We start from the raw sequence: 27,100 nt of genomic DNA on the forward strand, positions 1-27,100 counted from the left end.
CACATAAGTTGTACAGTACTGTTCATCACCTGAGGGAATGCGTAAAGGTGAGTTGATGCTTTCTAGTAATAATTTCTCTTGGCCGGTCGGTTCTAGACCCTACAGCCTCGAACCCAGCGACCGCTACGGTCGCAGGTTCGAATCCTGCCTCGGGCATGGATGTGTGTCATGTCCATAGGTTAGTTAGGTTTAATTAGTTCTAAGTTCTAAGAGACTGATGACCTCAGAAGTTAAGTCGCGTAGTGCTCAGAGCCTTTGAACCATTTAAATAATTTCGCTTGGTCTCACAACTTACGTTGACTTTTTTTTTTGTTTCCTCTGACGTTCACAAGCTTGTGTGGTCAGACATAGCGTCCTTGTTCTCCACTTACTTCAGTGGACTACCAGTGTCGCTGAGTGGTCACGTGTTTGTCTGCTTCATGTTCTAGCATGACTGGTGTACAGTAGTGTGCATGTTATGCAGTGGTAGACGTAAGCTGACGGCGCCGTTTTTTTTTCCAGCTTCGTGTGTGACGTCACTGCTGCTGCTGGGGGCGCTGGTGGCCTACGCCGCTGCCACGGCCAGCCTCAGCACCCGCTACGACCAGACCAGCGGCCGCCTCGTCATCTTGCTGACAGAAGGTGAGCCGGCGGGCGGCAGGTCACCCTCCTGGTGTCCAGCTGATGTCGGATCGTTGTCATTCGCAATAATATTCGCACACACCTGTTATGCGTTCCCTATTGCGAGGTGATGGGACAAAATCGTTGAAGGTTTCCAGGGAGTTACGAAGATGAGGGTTTCACGTCCCATCAACACTTAGGTCATTCGAAGAAGGAACGGAAAATTAGAGGTTAACTTCCCGTCGACAACGAGGTCATTAGAGACGGAGTAGAAGCTCGGAGTGGTTAACAATGGGGAAGGAAACCGGCTGTGCTCTTTCGAAGGAATCATCCGGTCATTTACCTTAAGTCATTTAGGTCGTCAGAAGACGAAGCGCGAGGAAGGATAAATTCTTTGTGTTCGTTCTACAGTAACCGCCCCATTGTTTGCTTTGAGCTCGAGAAAAAGCATGGAAAACAGGAGAGGATTTCTGACCGCCATCCTGTAGTTTCTTTATCAAGCCCATTTGCTCGATGTGAGGGTTTCAAATGCACATCATGCAAGAATGGTCTTCAGTCACTGGCAACTTCCAGACGACATGGTTGAGATGGCAGAGAGTGCAACAGACATGGAACAAATGTCTAAACACAAAATTAGAAGAATATGGAATGGAGATTAACAAGAAGAAAGCGAAAAGCATGGTAATTGGAGGAAAGGGGAGAAAATGCCGTATGAAAATAGGGGGAGGGGAAATAGAGCAAGTAAATAACTTCAATTACTTGGGAAGTGTAATAATGGATGATACGTATTGCACATCAGAAATTAGGAAAAGAATTGGAATGGCAAAAGAAGGATTCTAGAGGAAACAGGAATTACTTTGTGGACCACTAAACAAAGATCTGAGGAAAAGACTTGCCAAATGTTACATCTGGAGCGTTGCACTACACGGTGCGGAAACCTGGACATTGACGAAGGAAGATGAAAGAAGATTGGAAGCAGTAGAGATGTGGATATGGAGAAGAATGGAAAAAGTGAAATGGGAAGACCGAGTAAGGAATGAAGAAGTATTATGAAGAGTTGGAGTAGAAAGAAACATGCTGCAGATCATCAGAAAGAGAAAACGGAACTGGATTGCACATTGTTTGACAAATGACTGTTTATTGAAGGAAGGAATAGAACGAATGATGGAGGGAAAAAGGGGAAGAGGAAAAAGAAGATATCAAATGCTGGAGAATATCAAAGGAGGCAAATATTCAGAAATGAAAAGACTGGCTATGGGCAGACACAAGTGGTAGAGGCTTAACCCATGACAAGACCTTCCGTAAGGCAGAATACCATAATACTACTACTGGCAACTTTCAGTGTTTCCTCCACAGCTATAGGAAACAGTCATTTTACCAGAGTGTGGTTTGGTCGACTTAGTACCTAACATTAAGAGAGAAAAGGCTGCAAAAATTATCTGCATGCAAACTACCCGACAACATTTTGCGTACAACGATTCTACATCCGTTACCAGGTATCACTGATGAACCTGCGTGAAAGACATCAGAAAAGGGCCATAACTAGTCGTGTGCCCCACTGCTAGACGTGTTGACGCTCCTACTTTAGACTCAGAGTTTGGGAGCATTGGGAGTTTCCCATTCTTGATAGCTTCACTCGAGTGAATTTAGCATTTATTTGGAAAGACACGATGAAAAAACTGATTTGGAATACTACTAAACAGTCATCAGTTACACTCTACTGTTAATTTTATCTGGGAGCGATTATGGTAGAGTATTTTTATGAGGCGACATATCAGAACACTGAAGATTTGCATAGTCGTAAAAAGCCTGTTTGAAAGTTGTACACAACAGCCACAAAACTAAAGTGCTTGATCACAACGAAATCTGGAGCGACGTCCGCCTGTTTAAAGATGCCAGTCCCAAATTTACCGTATTCATAGAAAATTTCGATCCAATTCTAAAGATATTTTCAGCAAATAAAATAACCTCAAAGCCAAATTAATAAAATTTTGTTGTGCGTCTGCCCTGAGTGACATACAGAGTATAATTCGATTAGTTTTCTCACTGGCTTAGTTCTTACTACACCGATTTAAAAGAATGATATGCTACCTCTACATCCATTCTCTGAAAACAAGTGTGAAGTGCATGGTAGAGGTCACTTTTCTTTGTACCACTTATTAGCATATTAACCGCAGCATCAAAGATGTTGCCCAGTGCAGTGATACTGGACAAGATTAAATATTCGTTACATTTTCACTTATGTGTTACAAAGGAACCAACACATATTCAGGAAATATCGATCTAGTTAACGTACCTAGATCTTTTACCTCACGGGGTTCTCTCCACAGGGGCTATCAAATTGATTCCATAGTTTTAGATTTCCAGAATCTGCTAAACCGTTCCTCACAAGCGACTTCTAATCAAACTGTGTGCATGTGAAGTATCGTCTCAGTTGTGCGAAAGGTTTTGTCATTTGCTGTCAGAAAGGTCACAGTTCCAAGCATCTGACGGAGACTCAAGGAGATAAACTGAAATATTACTTGGCGTTTCCCAAGGAAGTTTTGCAGGCTCTCTGCTCTTCCTAATCTACGTTAATTATGTAGGGGACAATCTGAACAGCCACCTTAGACTGTTTTCACATAATGCTGACAGTTACCTTACCTTAAAGTCATCAGATGAACAAAACCAATTGCAAAATGGTGTGGGCAAGATATCAGTATGGTGTGAAAAGTGCCAGTGAACTCAAAATAATGGAGAAAAATTTGAAGTCATCCACATGAATATTTAAAGGAACTTCGGTTGCACGATAAATCATAAATCTAAGGCTCTAAATTCAATTAAATACTTAGCGATTACAATTGCGAATAATTGGAATGATCACATAGATAATGTTTCGAGAATAGTGAACGAAAGACTGGGATTTATTGACAGAACATTTATAAAATACATCAGGTCTTCTAAAGAGACAGCGACACTATGCTTGTCCGCTCTCTTGTGGAGTATTACTGAGCGATGTGGGATCTGCATTAGATACTACTGCCGGAAGACAGCGAAAAAGTGCAAGGAATGGCAACTCATTTTCTATTATCGCGATATAGGAAATAGAGTATAACTGAAATTGCATGAAAATTGGAGTGGCCATCATTAACACAAAGGCGATCTTCTCGTGAAGCTTAATTCACTGAGTTCCTCGTCAGAGTGTGAAAACATTTTATCCGCGCCCACCTACCTAGGGAGAAATCGACATCACAATAAAATAAGAGAAATCAGAAGTCTCAAGAATCGTTTTTCCAGCTCGCTTTTAGGGACTAGGCAAGTAATTAAGAACTGCAGAGAAATCATGTAGATGTAAATGTATCTGCTTTCAGTTTGCAATTAAAATGGCTTTGTCTAGAGAAAATGTCCCTTTCCAATCACTAACGAGAAAATAAAATATCTAAATGACAACATTCTTACCAGTTATCATTTCCCATAATTCATGTAAAGCATTTGACCATGCTAGTCAGAAACTTCTTAAAGAAGAGAATGTGTTCTGGTATTAAGTATGCAGTGGGGAATTGGGTTCGCTTACTAACCCAACAGACTACAGAAGTACTCATTTATATACACACACACACACACACACACACATACACACACACACACACACACACACACACACACACACACACACATACAAAGAGAGCTTATGAATCAGCTGTTTCAGAATTTGTCGAGTGAAGATAATCGCTCGTATGTCGATCAGGCAAGGTTTCTGCATGGAGAGCAGTCACAGAAACTTTAAACAGGAGAAGGTTGTGTACTTTCGCAAGTATTCCACTGAAGATGGCCTGAAGACTCTGCACCGAAATATCTACGCACCGTGTTTCTGATATCAAGCAAATCACCCGAAATTTCATCGAACTATCTACACGCCAAAAGGTCACAACCCAGTTACAGCTGAGTGCTTGGTCAGTGCACGCTGCTAAAGAAGCACATTAAAAGTTAATAAAATTTTGACATTTTTTTCTGCATCCTAACTCATCGTCGTTTAAATCAGTCAGTAAAGTAAACTGAAAAGTAACAAACTGTAGGTATTCACGGGCATAAAGTTTCAAACGAGGCTCTGAGATCGTATGTTGGCACTATAGAAGAGCAAGCATTAACCCTGTGTTACATACACATTCTTATATCGATGACACGTGTTCAATATCGGGTTTCATTCAACGGTGGTGTAGTGAATGGAAACTGAGAGGCATTATGTTTCCTATTCCATTGCTGAAATGACGGCCATGAAATTTTCACCGCCAAAAGAATAACTTTAAGTGGATCACAGCAGCATTTGTGCGATTTAGTAGCTTCAAGCAAGCACTAAAGGAATACTCGACGCGTTATACTGTGCGATGTTGGAACCGGTAGTTATCTCCGAATTAGAGGATTCCAAGTGGAGCAAATAAGTTTTAATGATGACAGACCTTAATTTCTTATTCTTTTCAAGCGAGTGACTGTAGTGGAAATGGGTCTAGATAACCTGTAGGTGTTGCGGCACCAACGGCTGACATCTAGTGTTTGGGAACTGCCATGTTTCAGCTCTCTTATTAATAACGAAAGTGCCTCTCTTGTACCTTCCATTTGATGCAGGGCATTTGTATGATAGGGGAATGGGACTTTCGAAAAATAAGCAAGCTTCACGCTCAAGTGTGATGTGGAGTGTATCTCCCTTGTGACAGGACCACCTCTCTGCTTGTAATAGGAACTGAATATTGCCCAGAATATGGCACCATTGCAGAATGACAGATTTACATAAAGGATGTATACAATGTCACTAACAAGTAAACATTACCAACGTAACGTCAAATTTTAAGGACAAGAAGTACACTTGCAAGATTTCAGCCCCAGAACTCGCTCCCACCCGAAAATTTGCATCATAATCCTGTCATCACGCAATCTTGACCTTTTGAAGGTAGAGCTTTTAAATACACTCCTGGAAATGGAAAAAAGAACACATTGACACCGGTGTGTCAGACCCACCATACTTGCTCCGGACACTGCGAGAGGGCTGTACAAGCAATGATCACACGCACGGCACAGCGGACACACCAGGAACCGCGGTGTTGGCCGTCGAATGGCGCTAGCTGCGAAACATTTGTGCACCGCCGCCGTCAGTGTCAGCCAGTTTGCCGTGGCATACGGAGCTCCATCGCAGTCTTTAACACTGGTAGCATGCCGCGACAGCGTGGACGTGAACCGTATGTGCAGTTGACGGACTTTGAGCGAGGGCGTATAGTGGGCATGCGGGAGGCCGGGTGGACGTACCGCCGAATTGCTCAACACGTGGGGCGTGAGGTCTCCACAGTACATCGATGTTGTCGCCAGTGGTCGGCGGAAGGTGCACGTGCCCGTCGACCTGGGACCGGACCGCAGTGACGCACGGATGCACGCCAAGACCGTAGGATCCTACGCAGTGCCGTAGGGGACCGCACCGACACTTCCCAGCAAATTAGGGACACTGTTGCTCCTGGGGTATCGGCGAGGACCATTCGCAACCGTCTCCATGAAGCTGGGCTACGGTCCCGCACACCGTTAGGCCGTCTTCCGCTCACGCCCCAACATCGTGCAGCCCGCCTCCAGTGGTGTCGCGACAGGCGTGAATGGAGGGACGAATGGAGACGTGTCGTCTTCAGCGATGAGAGTCGCTTCTGCCTTGGTGCCAATGATGGTCGTATGCGTGTTTGGCGCCGTGCAGGTGAGCGCCACAATCAGGACTGCATACGACCGAGGCACACAGGGCCAACACCCGGCATCATGGTGTGGGGAGCGATCTCCTACACTGGCCGTACACCTCTGGTGATCGTCGAGGGGACACTGAATAGTGCACGGTACATCCAAACCGTCATCGAACCCATCGTTCTACCAATCCTAGACCGGCAAGTGAACTTGCTGTTCCAACAGGACAATGCACGTCGGCATGTATCCCGTGCCACCCAACGTGCTCTAGAAGGTGTAAGTCAACTACCCTGGCCAGCAAGATCTCCGGATCTGTCCCCCATTGAGCATGTTTGGGACTGGATGAAGCGTCGTCTCACGCGGTCTGCACGTCCAGCACGAACGCTGGTCCAACTGAGGCGCCAGGTGGAAATGGCATGGCAAGCCGTTCCACTGGACTACATGCAGCATCTCTACGATAGTCTCCATGGGAGAATAGCAGCCTGCATTGCTGCGAAAGGTGGATGTACACTGTACTAGTGCCGACATTGTGCATGCTCTGTTGCCTGTGTCTATGTGCCTGTGGTTCTGTCATTGTGATCATGTGATGTATCTGACCCCAGGAATGTGTCAATAAAGTTTCCCCTTCCTGGGACAATGATTCACGGTGTTCTTATTTGAATTTCCAGGAGTGTATAAAGTAAAGTATAAAGGCAGTAAAAGGGCCGGTGCATTAGTGATCAGCTGATTTGAGTGATAAGGCGCCCGACGTGGTTACGGCCATATGATGCGAATTGACAGACTGGATGCGGAATGCAAGCTGTAACTAGACGCGTGGGACATTCCATTTTGGAAATCGTCAGGAAATTCAATACTCCGAGGTTCAGTGTCAACGGTGTGTCGAGAATAACAAATTTCAGGTATCAGCTCTCCCCATGGACAACGAAGTGAGAGAAGCGTCATTTGCGTAGTTGTAAGTGCTAACAGACAAGTAACACTGTGCGAAATAACCACAGAAATCAACGTGGAACGTATGACGATTGTATACATTCGCACATTGCGGTGAAATCTCGCGTTACTGGCCTACGGCGGTAGACGACCAACGTGACTGCCGTAGTTAACAGCATGATATGGCCTGGAGCGCCTGTCCTGGTCTCCTGGCCGTATTGATTGGACCATACACGACTGAAAAACCGGAGCCCAGATGATTCCCGATTTCAGATGGTAGGAACTGATGACAGGGGTCGAGTGTGGCTCAGACCCCGTGAAGTCATGGGCCCAAGTTGTCTACAAAGCACTGTGCAAGCTGGCGATGGTTCCATAATAGATAGGCTGTGTTTATAGGAAATGGACTGGGTCTTCGGTTCCAAGTTAACCAATCATTGACTAGAAGTGCTTATGTTGGGTTACTTGGAGGCCATATGTAGCCATTCATGCCCTTCATGTTACCAAACAGTGGTGGAATTTTTACAGAAGACAATGCACCATGTTACCGTACCACAACTGTTTGCGATTAGCTTGAAAAACATTCTGGACAGATCGACCGCATTATTCGGCGACTCAGATTGCCCGACATGAAACCTATCGACCATTAATGGGATATAACCTAGAGATCAGCTCGTGCATAAAATCCTACACAGGCCACACATTCGCAGTTATGAGCGGCTATATAGGCAGCATGGCTCAATATTTCTGCAGCTGAGTTCCAGTGGCTTGTTGAGTACATGTCACGTCGAGTTGCTACACTATGGCAGGCAAAAGGAGGTCCGCCATGATATTAGGAGGTATTACTTTTCCCACCCCAGTGTGCATATGTTCTGCAATAAGCTTTCAAAACGTTTTAGACAAATGAGTCTGCCTCTCTCCTCCTGTTCCTTCATCTTCAACATCAAAACAATAAGAGGGCTCTGGTTGCGACTCCACTACACACTATTTTACTCTCAGGCACAAAGCCGTTGCAGTGGGGTGGTCCGAATGACAAAGAACAGGTGGCGCGAATGTTTATAAAGTCTGTTCATTCGAAGGGTCATAACTCCTTACCATCAGAACTACGACCCAAATATTCACGAGAGATCCATTGGTAGCATTGATATCTGGGGTGTTAGTTGTCTTGAAAATACTGGCTCAAGCTGGTGATGCTTCCTCGTAGGACTTAATGCTCTCAAGAAGTGGTCATTGCTTTGCAGATATCACCCCAATCTTTTGTAGTGAGCAACACCATGAGAATCGAATTTAAAGTATGTAATATTAGCTTGACTATCAGGATCTGGTGTCCTTAGTAGCCAATACAGCGCCTGTATGTGCTCAAATGAAGATCGAAAGTAATATTTAGTTTGGCAGTATCCGATTTCTATTTCGCTGAATTAAGGTTAAGTGATGACGATATAAATAAAACTTGCAATCATCACATTTTGCATTGTAAACTGGATCTGAGCTTATCGGTGGCGACGCTCCTGTTCCAGACGGCAAGGAGGAGGAGGTGGGCTACGTCACGTCACCGAGCGACGGGTCCGCCCCCACGAAGTGTGAGGATGGCCGCTCCGACGAGGACTGCCTGCAGTTCACCGACTCCAGCATGGCCGTCCGCCACCGGACTCTGGACGACCGCTGCCTCAACATCAAGGTGTCTGCCAAGTCTTCCACGAGGTCCATCAGAGGCTGCCTCAACCACCGCGGCGCGCATATCTACGGTGGAATTCAGAAGGCCCAGCAGACGTGGCCCGCAGAGTCCGACGTGTTCGACCACTTCTCCTACGTCCCCAAGAAGGAAGACAAAGTCGGCATCGCCGTCCGCTACTGGCTGTTCTCCGACGGCAGATTCGTCCACGTTCCGCCGTACGTACCGCTTTTCATAGAACAAAATACGAACGACTCGAAGGATGCGCTGTGTTTCATTGCGGAGAACGCCGATCCCTACCCCACACGAAGACAAGGAAACGTTTTGGAGTTCAATCTGTGCACGTACGATAACGTGAAGCAGGCGCACGAGTACGCTATCGAGAACTTCCTCGGCAAGCCGGAAGCAATCCCGGACGAGCGCATGGCCACGCACCCCGTCTGGTCGACGTGGGCGCGCCACAAGAAGGACATCGACGACGCGACGGTGAGGCAGATCGCCGCAGACATCATCGCCCACGGCTTCAACGAGAGCCAGCTGCAGGTCGACGACTACTGGGAAAGCTGCTACGGCAGTCTGGCCTTCGACACCGACAAGTTCCCCGACGTGAAGACGATGGTCGGCGACCTCCACAAGCTGGGCTACCGCGTCACCCTGTGGGTGCACCCGTTTGTCAACCAGGACTGCGAGCCCTACTACTCGCAGGCACTGGCCAGCGGATACTTCGTCACCAGCTCCAACGGCACGGTCGACACCCAGTGGTGGAGAGGTGTGGGCGGCGTCATCGACTTCACCAACTCCGAGGCAGCAGCCTGGTGGGCGTGCAGAGTCTGGGTGAGTACTTCAGCCTTGGAATATCTCTTCTCAAGGATATCTGCTCTAAAGCGCTGCTCTGTAGAGAATGCGAGCATTCTAAATAAGGATGTTTAACTTTTGAAAAATCTCAAAACACCAAATAGAGTGACCAAATTGGAGTTTCGCCGATTAGACGATCCCTATCAAAGAAGGCAACAACGTGTCGTACACGAACGAGAAGATAAAGAGAAATGCTTTTCGCTTAGCATTCTGTTATCGAGAAACGCATTATATAACTAGGAAAACACGCGGAATAGCTCCTCTTGTTTCTCAGACAGCTCTAGACTTCTAGCGAAATATTCACATCAAGAAACACTGATGTGCGCCAAGACGTGACAGGTCTTACATTCATGGTACTTTGAGAATGAAGCAGAAACTCCTTTAACAATCAAACGCGGTGACTTTTCTGAAATGTTTCGTTCTGATCAAAAGGAAAGAAATAAGACTGCTACACCTTGCGCTGTGTCGATCAATTCGTTCTTCGTCATACAGGACACTTCATATAATTCCTATTCAAAATTAGAGAGAGAAAAAAAAATTATCTTGTTTGACATTTACTACTTCAGTATGTCAATCAGTTGAGCTAGCATGCACCAAGTTTTCGTCTTGCTGTAAAATATGAGTATCTTGTTGCTTACTCCACGTTTATTATTTAATTATTTTGAATTTGAGACACATTTAGCTGACTGTGGTCTAGGCGTAGCGTCTTTGATTCATAATCAAAACATCTTCGGTCGCAGGTTCGATCCCCGTCATTGCCTAACTTTTGATAAATAGTCAGCATTGACGGCCGAAGACTTCCGGCATAAGCCTCATTTTGCCAACGGCCTTGTCAAAGAGGGCGGAGGAGCGGATAGAGGTTCAGGGCACTCTCTTGTCCTAGGGGTGGGAAATTGCCCCTAAACGCGGGAGAATCAGCAATGATCAACGACATGAGGATACAGAAGGTAATGGAAACCACTGCATTAAAGACACGTAACGTGTATCCACAGGATATGTGGCCTGTAATTGAGGAAGTGTCATGATGATCTCTCCATTGGCAAAGGATTCCGGAATAGGCTCTGAGCACTATGGGACCTAACATCTATGGTCATCAGTTCCCTAGAACTTAGAACGACTTAAACCTAACTAACCTAAGCACATCACACAACACCCAGCCATCACGAGGCAGAGAAAATCCCTGACCCCGCCGGGAATCGAACCCAGGAACGATTCCGGAATAGTGCCCCATTCGGATCTCGGGGAGCGGACTGCCAAGGGGGAGGTTACCATGAGAAAAAGATTGAATAATCAACGAAAGGGTAACGTTCTACAAGTCGGTGCGTGGAATATCAGAAGCTTGAACGTGGTAGGGAAACTAGAAAATCTGAAAAGGGAAATGCAAAGGCTCAATCTAGATATAGTAGGGGTCAGTGAAGTGAAGTGGAAGGAAGACAAGGATTTCTGGTCAGATGAGTATCGGGTAATATCAACAGTAGCAGAAAATGGTATAACAGGTGTAGGATTCGTTACGAATAGGAAGGTAGGGCAGAGGGTGTGTTACTGTCAACAGTTCAGTGACAGGGTTGTTCCAATCAGAATCGACAGCAGACCAACACCGACAACGATAGTTCAGGTATACATGCCGACGTCGCTAGCTGAAGATGAACAGGTAGAGATAGTGTATGAGGATATTGAAAGGGTAATGCAGTATGTAAAGGGGGACGAAAATCTAATATTCATGGGCGACTGGGATGCAGTTGTAGGGGAAGTAGATGAAAAAGTTACAGGAGAATATGGGCTTGGGACAAGGAATGAAAGAGGAGAAAGACTCTATTCAAGATTCACAAGAGGAGGAGGTATACTTGGAAAGGGCGGGAGATACGGGAAGATTTCAATTAGATTATATCATGATCAGACAGAGATTCCGAAATCAGATACTGGATTGTACCCAGGAGCAGATATAGACTCAGATCACAATATAGTAGGGATGAAGAGTAGGCTGAAGTTCAAGACATTAGTCAGGAAGAATCAATACGCAAAGAAGTGGGATACGGAAGTACTAAGGAATTACGAGATACGTTTGAAGTTCTCTAAGGAATAGCGCAGTAGGCAACACAGTTGAAGAGGAATGGACATCTCTAAAAAGGGCCATCACAGAAGTTGGGAAGGAAAACAAAGGTACAAAGAAGGTAGCTTCCAAGAAACCATGGGTAACAGAAGAAATACTTCAGTTGATTGATGAAAGGAGGAAGTACAAACATGTTCCGGGAAAATCAGGAATACAGAAATACAAGTCGCTGAGGAATGAAATAAATAGGAAGTGCAGGGAAGCTAAGACGAAATGGCTGCAGGAAAAATGTGAAGACATCGAAAAAGATATGATTGTCGGAAGGACAGACTCAGCATACAGGAAAATCAAAACAACCTTTGGTGACATTAAAAGCAACGGTGGTAACATTAAGAGTGCAACGGGGATTCCACTGTTAAATGCAGACGAGAGAGCAGATAGGTGGAGAGAATACATTGAAAGCCTCTATGAGGGTGAAGATTTGTCTGATGTGATAGAAGAAGAAACAGGAGTCGATTTAGAAGAGATGGGGGATCCAGTATTAGAATCGGAATTTAAAAGATCTTAGGAGGACTTGCGGTCAAATAAGGCAGAAGGGATAACATTCCAACAGAATTTCTAAAATCATCGAGGGAAGTGGCAACAAAAAGACTATTCACGTTGGTGTGTAGAATATATGAGTCTGGCGACATACCATCTGACTTTCGGAAAAGCATCATCCACACAATTCCGAAGATGGCAAGAGCTAACAAGAGGCAATTCTGGCGTTACGGCTAATAATGGAAGCAAGGCTCAAGAAAAATCAAGACACGTTCATAGGGTTTGTCGACCTGGAGAAAGCGTTCGACAATATAAATTGGTGCAAGCTGTTCAAGATTCTGAAAAAAGTAGGGGTAAACTATAGGGAGAGACGGGTTATATACAACATCTACAACAACCAAGACGGAATAATAAGAGTGGACGATCAAGAACGAAGTGCTCGTATTAAGAAGGGTGTAAGACAACGCTGTAGCCTTTCGCCCCTACTCTTCAATCTGTACATCGAGGAAGCAATGATGGAAATAAAAGAAAGGTTCAGGAGTGGAATTAAAATACAAGGTGAAAGGATATCAATGATACGATTCGCTGATGACGTTGCTATCCTGAGTGAAAGTGAAGAACAATTAAATGATCTGCTGAACGGAATGAGCAGTCTAATGAGTACACAGTATGGTTTGAGAGTAAATCGGAGAAAGACGAAGGTAATGAGAAGTATTAGAATTGAGAACAGCGAAAAACTTAACATCAGGATTGATGGTCACGAAGTCAATGAAGTTAAGAAATTCTGCTACCTTGTCAGTAAATTAACCAATGACGGACGGAGCAAGGAGGATATCAAAAGCAGACTCGCTATAGAAAAAAAGGCATTTCTGACCAAGAGAAGTCTACTAATACCAAATACCGGCCTTAATTTGAGGAAGAAATTTCTAAGGATGTACGTCTGGAGTACAGCATTGTATGGTAGTGAAACATGGACTGTAGGAAAACCGGAACAGAGAGAATAGAAGCATTTGAGATGTGGTGCTATAGACGAATGTTGAAAATTAGGTGGACTGGTAAGGTAAGGAATGAGGAGGTTCTACGCAGAATCGGAGAGGAAAGGAATATGTGGAAAACAGTGATAAGGAGAAGGGACAGGATGATAGGACATCTGCTAAGACATGAGGGAATGACTACCATGGTACTAGAGGGAGCTGTAGAGGGCAAAAACTGTAGAGGAAGACAGAGATTGGAATACGTCAAGCAAATAATTGAGGACGTGGGTTGCAAGTGCTACTCTGAGATGAAGAGGTTGCCACAGGAAGGGAATTCGTGGCGGGCAGTAGACTGACGAAAAAAAAAATGCTGACTTAGTAAATATATAAAGTTTACAGTATGTTCTTGTGGCTGAGATAAATCTTACATTGCTCCGAAAGGATGGTGACAGCATTACAGTCTTAACTATAGAGAATTCTTCTTCCTGTTTGGGCACTGAAACTGTATTACTCGACGGAATTCGATCTAAGTCCCTGTCTTACCAGGTGAGCATCTAGCCATTCCCATCAGCCCCAGCCCATCTGGATCGTTTTGTTGATGCTAGCACTTTACACAAAGACAAGGGTCCATGTTGGAGTCCAGCGCTGAGTAAATATTGTTCCGAGTACATCTCTTTGGCTTGCACCCTGTCAAAGGGATCGATTTTTTTTTAATCTTCCGGCACAAGCACAATTATCTTTACAGACGAACCGTTTCACCACCTTCAGATACAGTTGATGCGCAAGTAGACCATATGAGTGACAACGTATGGTCCTCTTGCATAGCAGTTGGATCTCAAGATGACGATACCGGTCAGTCGGGACGACAACTGTTCAATCCCGCATCCGGCCATCCTGATTTAGGTTTTCAGTGATTTCCCTAAATAGCTTCAGGCAAATGCCGGGATGGTTCCTTTGAAAGGGCGCGGCCAACTTCCTTCCCCATCCTTCCCTAATCCGATGAGACCGAAGACCTCGCAGTTTGGTCTCCTGCCCCCCCCCCCCCCCCCCCCAAATCAACCAACCAAACCGGTCATCTGAAAAGATAATTGTGATTGTACAACATTGTTAAGGCTTTCATGGCCTCTTATTGACGAATTTCCTGTTAGCTTCTGTGTCGGGTTCCTCGATCAACGTGTGTTTGATGATTTCTGACGTTGCCCCAGAACAAGAAGCTGGCATTGTCAAACCCGACAAACAGTTTGTCAATTGTGATTATGTCTAAAAATTAAAAAAAGAGCATTGTAACTGTTTTAGACATCTCAGTCTTCTCTAGGAGATGTAAAAATGTCAGAATTGGTTCACAGAAAACCATTCAACGCTACTGGTGCATGAAACAGTGCACTGGATCACAGAAACTACATATGTATACGAGCACTCAACTTGAGCTATAGCGCCATCCTGCAGATGAATTAATTGTCATTTCATCTCGCCTGTCGCATTATTTCTCTGGTAGGCTTCGTTTTACCGTAACACATTCAAAGGACCTGTGCGTAGTGGGAAGGGAACGCAATGGTTGCGCTGAAAATTACGCCTCATACTCATAGCCTAGTGGCTACTCTCGTGGCTTCTAGATCGCGGAGTCACGGGTTCGATTCGCGGCCGGGTCGGAGGTTTTCTTCGCTAGGTGACTGGGTGTCAGGCTTGGCTTATATATTTCATCTTCACTGATGCGCAAGTCGTCGAAGTGATGTCCAAAAGAAGACTTGATGCAGGTGGCCGACAAAATCATTTTCAATTTTGGTGCAAATTATGCCCAGTACCAGAGTAAGAGCTCCATTGCAGTCAACAACCGAATTGCATCCCCTTTCTGGTACACTACTAGATCACAGCACTGCAGCCACAAACACGTGAGAAATAGTTGGGAATCAACAGGCTCAATCACTCTCGGTAAAACTATCCGATTTTGTTCTCTTGCTACTGCCCCGTGATATTTAGATAGATGCAGCACTAAATTTTAGCGATACCTTTATACTTCTTCGATGATAAATCATCTTACACTAGTTTCATTGATCAAAGCCAGTTGACGTTAGCGATTATCTTCAGCTCACGAGAGCTGTTAGAAGTGAAAACTGCACATGTGCAGCATACCTCAATACATGTCTGAGGCGGCGTGGAAACCAGGATCGTAGGCAAGGTGATTCAGAGACTCTGTGCAGTATCGCAGCCGTGCTTCACGCTAATCTACCTTATAGTTTGTGGTTACAAACAGGACCCTCTGACGCCGGGTTAGCACTCATACATTTAGGCTTACCTTGGCCGTTGAGTGGAGAGTTTTCCCATGTAATGCTCTTAATTACTATGTTTCCGCTGAAAGTGAAAGCGGTACGATCACTGTACAGATTTTTTGTAGAAACCTGCTGTAAGGCATGCACTATCCTCGGGCCCATGCTGCACTGGTTCTTTAGGCCGAGTTCATTTTCGCGAAAAGCGTGTTCCCTTCGCTCTTTCTCTGTCATGCTCTCGTCTCCGAAGAAGCTGCCACGCTATCGTTCCACGCCACTGCAAAGTACGCCGCGTCACGCCTCCATGAAACAAACTTTGAGCCAAATTTCTGTACTCCTCATAATGATTAATCGAATCACCAGGTACAGACTCTGCTATTATGACGATACTCCTTCCTACGACGTCGTAGGTGGCTTTAATATGTGTTACATTTACGAAACCTGCTGGAATTGCTCCTGACGACTATTATTATTCAGCGGTTAGCATTCAAGATGAAACTGAGATTATGAATTATAGAGAAATTTGTTTCCAGAAGAGCGATCTGAGAACATGAGTATTGTTTAGATTCATTCTCTACCAGTTCCTGTCTGGAACGAGTGATAATCCTTCAAGGTGAAAGGATAATGTTTTGATGTTATTCATTTACTTGGAGAAATATGCAGTCAGGGCAAGCTCAATGTTAGTTGGCTGTCCCTTAAAATATACAACTTGCGTCTGAAAACATCAATACAACTACATTCTTGCACATAAGATTTATATGTAAAATCAGTATAACATGCGAACCGTTAGGAATATATAATAGACAGTAGACCAAAAATTATACTCAATTTACTGCAAATTATAAGCATACTGCTTAGCTTGTAGAGGCAGCTACGTGTTTCTGAATCAAGCAAGTGCACTGCACTGCACTTAGTCACTGGATCCACTGCTTGTCGACTTTTCTCATGGGGATGAGAATTACAAGTGCTCAAATTCTTAGTTATTCATTTTCTAGCGCGAAATATCTGGGGTGAAAGTTCAGTTAAAACTCGTAGAACGTGCATAGCACCACCCGTTTCAGGCTTACGAAAACATGATAAAAGTAGCAAGCGGGAAAAATTGTAATATGTTTTTGCAAAGTAATTCACATTTCGACGCGATCAGTTTTCAGTTCACTATATTTTCATGAAAAAGAAAGACGGTTATTGAATATAGTGTTTTTATAAGGCTCAATAGAAAGATCCATGTTAAGGGCGTGATTGAATCTGAGAGAGCCTATGTCAGCTTTTTACAAGAACGGATGATGAACGACCGGATGGATTCCTCGTTCATGTGGGTACAAAGCTGTAACCCACTCGCAAAACACTGAGTTCTGATTGACATCAGTCATCAGTAAAATGAATGAATATCTTCTTTGTCCTTGCATTCACCGTGCGACTGCAAGGCCGGCAATTTCCTAACGATTGAAACAATGTTAGTGACAGTGTGTGGCTGTACACCTTTCCTGAAGCCATCCCCTCCCCCTGGGACGAAAACCGTGTCCCCAGTCTGTCTACGTTTAGGCTACAAGCCAACAAACAGACCACAGCCCCGCCTGCTTCATACCCTCGGGAATGTATCGAGACCGACCGACCACCGTGTCACCCCGTCATCCCTTGCCCAGGGCGTAATTGCATACGGTATGGAGGGGCTTGGCGTCAGCACACTGAACTCCCAGCCATCTCAATTGGCACCATGATGCTCGGTGCACACTCTACCTGTCCTTGTAAGGACCGTAAAGCCCATGTTCAAGTGTGAGATAGTTTTCTAGATCGTTGCGAGTCTGGACATCGGAACCAGCTCGCTCTTAACCTAATGGGATGTGGGACACCATCTAGGAATCACATCCACTTTGGCTGGCACCTATGTCATTATTCTGCCAAGCAACTATGAACAAAGCCTGGCGCGCCTCGCTGAATCACGGAAGCCGCGTGTTAACGAGCTTGACTATCTAGGTGGGTCAAAAAAATGAATGATTATACCACGCCTAATGAAACATGGACGATAGATAGTTTGAACAAGAAGAGAATAGAAGATTTCTAAATGTGGTGCTACAGAAGAATGCTGAAGATTAGATGGGTAGATCACATAAATAATGGTGAAGTATTGAATAGAATTGGGAAGGAGTATATGGCACAACTTGACTAAAATGAGGGACCAGTTCTGAGGCATCAAGGGATCACACATTTAGCATTGGAGGGCAGCTTTGAGGGTAAAAATCGTAGAGGGAGACCAAGAGATGAATACACTAAGCAGATTCAGAAGCATGTGGGTTGCAGTAAGTACTGGGAGATGAAGAAGCTTGCACAGGATAGGGTAGCATAGAGAGCTGCATCAAACCAGTCTCAGGACTGAAGACCACAACGAATGAAACATCATGAGTGGAGTAAAATTAACGCATAATGTAGAATAACAGTTTGTTCCCTATGTACAAGAGAATCTCACAAATTAGAGCATCATGTGACCCCATTGTTATCTGTATCCACTGGTCAGGTAAGGTTAACCATCACCATTTCAACAGGAACTGCCCTTGAAAATTTTCGTAGGACAAGTAGTCACTGTCTAGAGCTTGAAAGAACATCACAAAACTTTCACACCAAAGGCAGTCGTGCAAGGTGTATATTCAATCGAACTGTACGCGCCTCTGTGTATAAAATGGAAATGCGCGTTTGGCGTCAATGGCCGGGAGGACCCTTGCGGGGCAGGTGCGGCTGCATTGGCGCAGGTCTTGTTACATTCGACGCCGCATTGGGCGACCTGCGCGCCGGATGGGGATGAAATGATGCTGAAGACAACACAACATCCAGTCCCTGAGAGGAGCCGGGAATCGAACCCGGACCCGTAAGTCGGCAATACGTCACGCTGACCACTCAGCTATCGGGGCGGACGTCTCTGTGTATAGAAACTACGTTAATCAACAAAGCGAGGCGAAACAGCCACCGTGTTTCAAAGTTGAGGTCAGAAGATCTGCAGAATTTGGAAAACAGGATACGGGTATGTGTAGAATGGAAATTTATATCGGGCTTAGAGTCATTTCTCGATTTCTCAGCGGCGAAAGTATCATCACCTTCCGTTCTTTTTTTTCCGACATTCGTTTCTGCTAGTGTTACATTTAACACCTGCTCGTCGACCAGGGACTGCAGCCTACTGATACTGCCTGTTGTTTGCAGGCACTGCACAAGGCGACCGGCATCGACTCGTTCAAGTTCGACGCCGGAGAGACGAGCTGGCTGCCGCACGAGCCGACGATCGAGCCGCTCGAGCTGAACCCGGTGCGCTTCACCGACGACTACGTGAAGACGGTGTCCCAGTTCGGCGCCCTGATCGAGGTGCGGTCGAGCGTTCGCAGCCAGCAGCAGCCGGTCTTCTTCCGCATGTTCGACAAGCACAGCAGCTGGAGCGCCCAGAACGGCCTGCGCACGCTCATCCCCTCGCTGCTGCACATGAACGTGGTGGGCCACCCGTTCGTGCTGCCCGACATGATAGGCGGCAACGTCAACAGCGGCCACGGGCCCGACAAGGAGCTCTACATCCGCTGGCTGGAGGCCACCGTCTTCATGCCGGCGCTGCAGATGTCCATCGCGCCGTGGGACTTCGACGACGAGGTGCGTCCGCTCCCAGCGTCCAGTGTGTTCCGGTCTTCCCTTCAGCTATCAAACTTTCGAGGCGTTCAACGACTCGTTGGCCCTGTAATGTCCTGTTTGGTCCTGTTTGCCTTTTTCTACCAGTGATATCCTTCCATTCTCTTCGTTAAAATTTAAATCCGATGACGCATACTGTTAACCCAACGTGGATCTAACCTATAACAATCAGAATTTAGAATAACTACCTAGTTCACGATGTGGCCTGCAAGTCAAGCAATAGCTTAAGTTTGCCCACTTGAAAGTAAGAGAAATACTGCACGCTTTCGTGAATTATTATTTCTGAATACCCTTCACTGTACAGCTTCAGGACAGCCATTATTAATCACTCACACATTCACGGCGTATTTATTTGAATTCACACTGGTGAGATTAAGGTGTTTCGATTAGAAATATCTACAGCTAGTTTGTGCCAGCCTGTACAAAATTTGGATAGTACCTTTCTTTTACTGACTTGATAATGACGTAGAATTAATTTTCATTCCATTAACCTCTCTCAATGCTTTCGATAGATCTCTGGTAATTAATACTCTGATATGGCAATAGTCGTTATTCACCCATTCATTCATTCCGAAGACAGTTACTGTCTTTATGGCCCTGCACACGAACTATTCCGTGAATTCCTTCTCTTTCAAGCTTCTCCATAATCACTCGCCGCGCGGGATTAGCCGAGCGGTCTGGGAAGCTGCAGTCGTGGAGTGTGCGGCTGGTCCCGGCGGAGGTTCGAGTCCTCCCCCGGAAATGGGTGTGTGTGTGTGTTTGTCCTTAGGATAATTTAGGTTAAGCAGTGTGTAAGCTTAGGGTCTGATGACCTTAGCAGTTAAGTCCCATGAGATTTCATACAAATTGGAACATTTTTTAATAATCACTCCTACAGTTAATGTTTGTGATTTCAAAAGACAACAGAACCTTCAAGCATTTCTGATATCATTACATAGTAGCAAATGAATTACTGTAGCATTTGCTGTGCGAATTTAGCCATTGATAACATACACTCCTGGAAATTGAAATAAGAACACCGTGAATTCATTGTCCCAGGAAGGGGAAACTTTATTGACACATTCCTGGGGTCAGATACATCACATGATCACAATGACAGAACCACAGGCACATAGACACAGGCAACAGAGCATGCACAATGTCGGCACTAGTACAGTGTACATCCACCTTTCGCAGCAATGCAGGCTGCTATTCTCCCATGGAGACTATCGTAGAGATGCTGCATGTAGTCCAGTGGAACGGCTTGCCATGCCATTTCCACCTGGCGCCTCAGTTGGACCAGCGTTCGTGCTGGACGTGCAGACCGCGTGAGACGACGCTTCATCCAGTCCCAAACATGCTCAATGGGGGACAGATCCGGAGATCTTGCTGGCCAGGGTAGTTGACTTACACCTTCTAGAGCACGTTGGGTGGCACGGGATACATGCCGACGTGCATTGTCCTGTTGGAACAGCAAGTTCACTTGCCGGTCTAGGATTGGTAGAACGATGGGTTCGATGACGGTTTGGATGTACCGTGCACTATTCAGTGTCCCCTCGACGATCACCAGAGGTGTACGGCCAGTGTAGGAGATCGCTCCCCACACCATGATGCCGGGTGTTGGCCCTGTGTGCCTCGGTCGTATGCAGTCCTGATTGTGGCGCTCACCTGCACGGCGCCAAACACGCATACGACCATCATTGGCACCAAGGCAGAAGCGACTCTCATCGCTGAAGACGACACGTCTCCACTCGTCCCTCCATTCACGCCTGTCACGACACCACTGGAGGCGGGCTGAACGATGTTGGGGCGTGAGCGGAAGACGGCCTAACGGTGTGCGGGACCGTAGCCCAGCTTCATGGAGACGGTTGCGAATGGTCCTCGCCGATACCCCAAAAGCAACAGTGTCCCTAATTTGCTGGGAAGTGTCGGTGCGGTCCCCTACGGCACTGCGTAGGATCCTACGGTCTTGGCGTGAATCCGTGCGTCGCTGCGGTCCGGTCCCAGGTCGAAGGGCACGTGCACCTTCCGCCGACCACTGGCGACAACATCGATGTAATGTGGAGACCTCACGCCCCACGTGTTGAGCAATGCGGCGGTACGTCCACCCGGCCTCCTGCATGCCCACTATACGCCCTCGCTCAAAGTCCGTGAACTACGCATACGGTTCACGTCCACGCTGTCGCGGCATGCTACCAGTGTTAAAGACTGCGATGGAGCTCCGTATGCCACAGCAAACTGGCTGACACTGACGGTGGAGGTGCACAAATGCTGCGCAGCTAGCGCCATTCGACGGCCAACACCGCGGTTCCTGGTGTGTCCGCTGTGCCGTGAGTGTGATCATTGCTTGTACAGCCCTCTCGCAGTGTCCGGAGCAAGTATGGTGGGTCTGACACACCGGTGTCAATGTGTTCTTTTTTCCATTTCCAGGAGTGTACATAAGAGTTTCTTATAGTTGAGATACAAGGTACCTAGACAGTCTACAAATCTACGAAAATATGTTTTGATATATGTTGCCTCTCTCGAGCTACTTCTATAGATTTTGGTACTAGTTACGAGCGGTAATACGTGTCAGTAGGTCAAGTCTCGAAAATCCATGTCAGAAACTAGATAATGTTGCAGCACGCAGCAGAAGACCATTCTTTGCCTGTTGTCGTTAGCTCTGGGAAGCGTCTCAGGTTTCACATATTGTCACGGAAAGCACCAAGACGTGTCTCGTATGGCAGAAAGTTCAGTATCTTTACTTATTACTAGTCACTGTATCGAGAACAAGACCTTCAAAGACTAAAGTGAGTAAACGAATTCAGCATGTGGTGACAACTACACTACCTATAGGATGAACGACCAAGTCCAGAGATATTTGCTTTTCCATTCATATCAAAGTCACGGGCAAACGTTCATGGCGAGAAACGTAACATATTATCAAAAGACAGCTACTGGCAAAGATCAGAAAGCAAAATGTTTAACTTTTCAGTACCAAAATTTTTGCTGTTTGTTTAAGGAACATGTGCCAGCTATCTCTTTAGACAAGTGCTGCAACTTTGGCGACTGTCTGCAATTGCGCTGTAGATACCTCTAAACAATGAGAATTCTGCTTTGAGTCCAAACCGTACAACATCTTTAACGGAAAACTTTCCCCAAGAAGTGGCTTGAACTCAATAGTGCGATTCATTGCACTGTTAATCTTAAGTAAACTTTCGCTTGATATTTTGAGATTGCTGATTCGCAAACAGTCGGAAAGCAAGTGCTACGTTCTTACACAAGCATCGTCGTACTCAGAGTCTGACCGCAGCACAGATAGCCCATAGATGGAAAGTGTGTGAATATGCTGCACCTTCACCACAATTGCCCTTTCTTTACATGTGCAGATCCCTCATGGCCATGCAGTCACTAACTCAACTCATGGCCCACCAAACGTTGCTCCAAGTAGAACAGACTGAATCTTGTTCAGCAGATTTTTACAGACAAAATTCTATTTACACGGAATTACTCTGCAGAGGAGTGTGGCAGTTTGAAACAGTGTACCACACTGAGACTCGAACTCGGGATCTTTGCTTTTCGTTGGCAAGTGCACTACCGACTGCGCTACGCAAGCAGGACTGGCAGCATGTTCTCACACATTTACGTCCTCCAGTACTTCATCACTTACTTGACAATACCCTTTTTTTCCAAGAGCGCTAGCCCTAAAAGTTTCGCAGGAGACCTTCTGTGAAGTGTAGAATGTAGATCAGGTGCTGGCGGAATTAAAGCGGTGACGACGGGTCGTGAGTCGTGCTTGGGTAGCTCAGTCGGTGGGGCAGATTTTCTGTATATCATTTCCTGTGTCTGTAGTTGCGACTCTGAATAAGCTGTAATATAAGACAAAATGAGAGGAGTTGCTACTAAAGAATCTATTTCCCTTGAGTATCTATCTCACATGTACGGGACCTGACTTCACATCTGCATATTTACTCGCCTACTCTCCCCATCTATAACAGTTTTGTGAAAACGCGTGGGGAAGGGTGGTTGCCTGTGATACAGCTACGAGGTGGTTGTAAAGGAGAACTGCAAAAGTTTAATGATAAAGGATATTTTTCTTTCGAAATAATAACTACACTAGTTTTGGAGAAATTTAAGCTTGATAATCTACGACTGCGAATATTGTTCTGTAGCAGAAAATTTACAGTTTTACGGTTTCGTTTTACCTTGTTCTTTGAACACTTGAGTGTATGGAGATATCCTCGACACATCATTGTCCCTGTCTACACTGAGGCATTTCCTTTTGGTTTACTGCCCACTTGTCGCTCCTGCTGCAGACGGTTGAGATCGCCCGCAACATGACGTCGCTGCACGCGCAGTACGCGCCGCGCATCGTGGAGCTGATGAAGCGGACGGTGCAGGACGGCAGCCCCGTCAACCTGCCCGTCTGGTGGCTCGACCCCACCGACGACACGGCGCTCACCGTCGACTCAGGTACGGCCTACGCCTCTCTCCTTCTCCCAATGGCGGAGGCTTCCGGCTCTCTTCTCCTTTCTGCCTTCATCTCGTTGTCTCTTTCTCTAAATATGGTTTACTTTGCATTACATGTCCGGTAATTGATGTTCTAAACCTTATACTGCGTCTGACGTGTGGAAGAGTGCAACTTAGGGATTGTTGTCCGATAAAAATTGAACAGAAAGAAGATGTAGACACAACTCGTAAAATGTCACATAAATAATTTGATATGTTATCTGTAACAACGATGATAGCAAACAACGAATAGAACGTATTTAACATAGATAATGAACACAAAAAATAAGTCTGTACTACTTCCACACTTACTTCAATTACCAATTTTACTGTGTCTCACATCCCAGCACTCCAGACAATATGCCGCTCTTACGTACCATGTAAAGTGCCTCTCCAAATAAGAAGTGAAAGTGACTCACAATTCACAAAATTTGGGGGGGGGGGGGGGGGGTTCCATCCAATAAGAATTAATTATTTAATAGCTCTTCTAGATACTATACACAAATCAAAACCATCACTTTAGTACATACTGAGTGAATCGTAATTTGCTACATAATATTCTTAGATTCTGGTTTCACAATAAATTCTAACTAGTGACGAGCCACCTGAGGAGGTTCAATGTCACAACACATACGTAGATTCTGTTACACGAAACTTAAAGGGCGGGAAAAACTGAGACAGGTACTCACTCCATTGGTGCTACAGACGACTATCGCTCGTTCTCATCTAATGGATAATATTGTGCAATTAACGAAATACTTTAAACTAACTTGATTTTGAAGCTATCTAGAAGTCTTACCAATCTCGATGCCATGTTGTAGGAGAACAGGAGTGTCCGATGCGTGATACTATTCAGAACTACTCAGAGTGAGATAAATAGTCCTCTAATCTAAACGGAGACAACGTGATCTTCTATCTTTGACATAAATATTAAGCTGTGTACCGCTTTGGGGCTTTTTTTGCTGTCTGATATTTACAAACATATTTATAGGAGTAAGAGTACCGTCCATTCCAACTACATAATCAAACAACTTTCTATAGCTTTTCTTGCACTTTATGTAGTTTAAGCGTGTCTTTAATGTTGTCTTCTTCTTTATTCTGTTCTTCAAGTATGAACCTCTTTTACTATTTATGCCATTCACATTCATTCTGTGTCAATAGACTCTGTGCCTCACAATCACTTAGGGACATAGGAATACCCATTTTTTTGAATTTTACTCATAATTTCACGCCTTAAATTATTTAATAAATTTCTATAATCTGTACGATTAATCTAACTTATTCTTCATATTTTATTTGTAATTTTATCTGTTTATGAAGATACACAGTTGGTCCAATAAGAATGAATAAATTTTCCACTCTATCAGTTTCTTTCAAATACTATTTTACTCTTAATTGGTTCTGGCCCTTTAAATATCAAGGTTTCAATTTTTTCCATCGAAATACTAAGACAGTGCTCTGAATTTGCTACCAAATGGATTACAAGAAAAGTACACTGTTCTTCATTGTCAGTAAAAATTAATTATATATTCAGCACAAGGGAAGTGGTTGGTGTACTTATTGATACTCTGTGTTAATTACTATCATGTCCTAAAAAAGTAAAGTGCTGTCGTCGAAAAGTAACAGTTTTAAAATAATGCAAAAAATGAAGTTTACGAATCTTTGTAAATTTTTCTAATTAATTTTTCGCATTGTTGCAGTTATCCACTTGCCCAGAATGGACCACAATTTTGCAATGTGTAGCCTTGCCTCTAATAAATACAGAATTTCATTCTCGATCGAAATGTGTTGAACCTTACTGGATTTATGTATCTACATTTCGATTCTGACTATACTGTTCATTATTATTTGGCACAATTTATTGTTCGTTCTTCTTTGCAATTGAGTATCCTGTTTCTTCATTCAAGATTTTTTGTTCTGTTTCATACGTCTCTGACATCTACAAAAAGAAAGAGTTGGTTTCACTCCAACACATTTCATATTGTTCAACTTTTAATTAATGTTTTTGGCCCATTTTCATTTTTCTCTCAAATGTATGATTTCTTTTCCTGTGTCGCTATTTATTTACTGAGTTTTCTTTTATAAGGAGACATTCTTTGGATTTCTAAATGAGTTTTTCAGCGATTGTCCTTCAGTGTCTACATATTTCAGTGCCAAGAAGTAATTTGAATTTACATAAGCATGTTTAAAGACCCCTAGATCCTTAAAAAGGTCTTGCCTGATTCTTTAATTATTTATAGGATGATAACTATCCTCTGATAGAACACATACTCTTGTGGACTTGTTTCTTATTGTTATTAACTCTCTTTTATGTGGTTACAGTGCAATTTTCCATCACTGTATTTCCAGTTACTACTGTCATCTCACCTCCAGCGTCATTTTTATTTTACAGTTTGTTGGTGCTTCGTAAACTATGAATAATATATTTATCATCATCCCATAATCATTCTTCTTTCGCATATAAACATACTGTCTTTAATTTATCTCACTATACTTTGAATTTCATTTATACAATGTACCAAGATATTTTATTTCAATGATTAGGGGATCAACATATGATTTAACCACAGAAAGTATGTTATTATAATGACATCCCATATCTAGACGAAAATACAAAGAGAACTGGTGAGTCAAATTTGCAGGATTCTGTTAAAATCATTTGGAACATTACACAGCAAGTACGAATGGGAAAAATCTGGTCTGTTTGTGCACTTTTCATGCATTAGGTTCATAGTTCAAGAGAGAACGGAATTTATTAATCGTTTATACAGTACTGAAAAACTGCCGTGTCTCGAAAAGTGTACTCATTATTAAGTAATGGTAGTAAACTAAACAGTGTAGCACTTGTTGATCTGCTACACCAATCACCTGTTCGCCAATTAAGGAGTTAAAAGGGATAATGAAACTTCAACTTCACATATTTTGTGTCTTCATTATGAACTGCATGGACTGGTGCCACCACCACGTTTACTTACAGGTTACTAATTGGCTGTCATGAGCTGCTAACAACTTACATGTCTCCTTGCGACATTAGAGCCAGCATGGCAGGTTGCCTGATTTTTGCCTGACTGTGTGCTCTCTGTGTGCAGAGTTCCTGCTGGGAGAGGACATTCTTGTGGCACCGGTGGTGACTCACAGCGCAACAACACGTGACATTTACCTGCCCAAGGGCAGCTGGAGGGATGAGGTGGACCCTGCACACCCTGTCACAGAGGGCCCCACCTGGCTGCGCAAATATCCTGCTCCACTCAACACTCTGCCCTACTTCACCAGGGTCAGCTCTTCGTAAGGCTTGCTGAATGAAAGTGCTTACTGTACAGTCACCATACAAAGGAAATGAAATGATCTACAAAATGCAAAAAATGTACATTTCAGAATACAAATAAAGCAATACATATCACTTTTA

At 44.5% G+C, this 27,100-nt stretch overlaps 1 protein-coding gene across 1 annotated transcript; it reads left to right on the forward strand.

The window, feature by feature from the left end:
• Nucleotides 1-27,100, forward strand: LOC126281512 (myogenesis-regulating glycosidase-like). Its single transcript, XM_049980535.1, has 6 exons — nucleotides 1-47; nucleotides 502-621; nucleotides 8,730-9,718; nucleotides 18,757-19,191; nucleotides 23,502-23,658; nucleotides 26,784-27,100. Exons 1-6 carry the CDS (start codon nucleotides 38-40, stop codon nucleotides 26,981-26,983), a joined length of 1,911 nt encoding a protein of 636 aa, XP_049836492.1. The 5' UTR covers nucleotides 1-37; the 3' UTR covers nucleotides 26,984-27,100.

The sequence above is a fragment of the Schistocerca gregaria genome, chromosome 7, assembly GCF_023897955.1.
Source record: "Schistocerca gregaria isolate iqSchGreg1 chromosome 7, iqSchGreg1.2, whole genome shotgun sequence".
Taxonomy (NCBI): domain Eukaryota; kingdom Metazoa; phylum Arthropoda; class Insecta; order Orthoptera; family Acrididae; genus Schistocerca; species Schistocerca gregaria.

Bases quoted from the DNA above. Each gene is read 5' to 3' on its own strand.
- LOC126281512 (XM_049980535.1), top strand. The intron at 622-8,729 runs GTGAGCCGGCGG...CTCCTGTTCCAG, and splicing joins CGTCATCTTGCTGACAGAAG to ACGGCAAGGAGGAGGAGGTG. The intron at 9,719-18,756 runs GTGAGTACTTCA...TGTTGTTTGCAG, and splicing joins GGTGGGCGTGCAGAGTCTGG to GCACTGCACAAGGCGACCGG.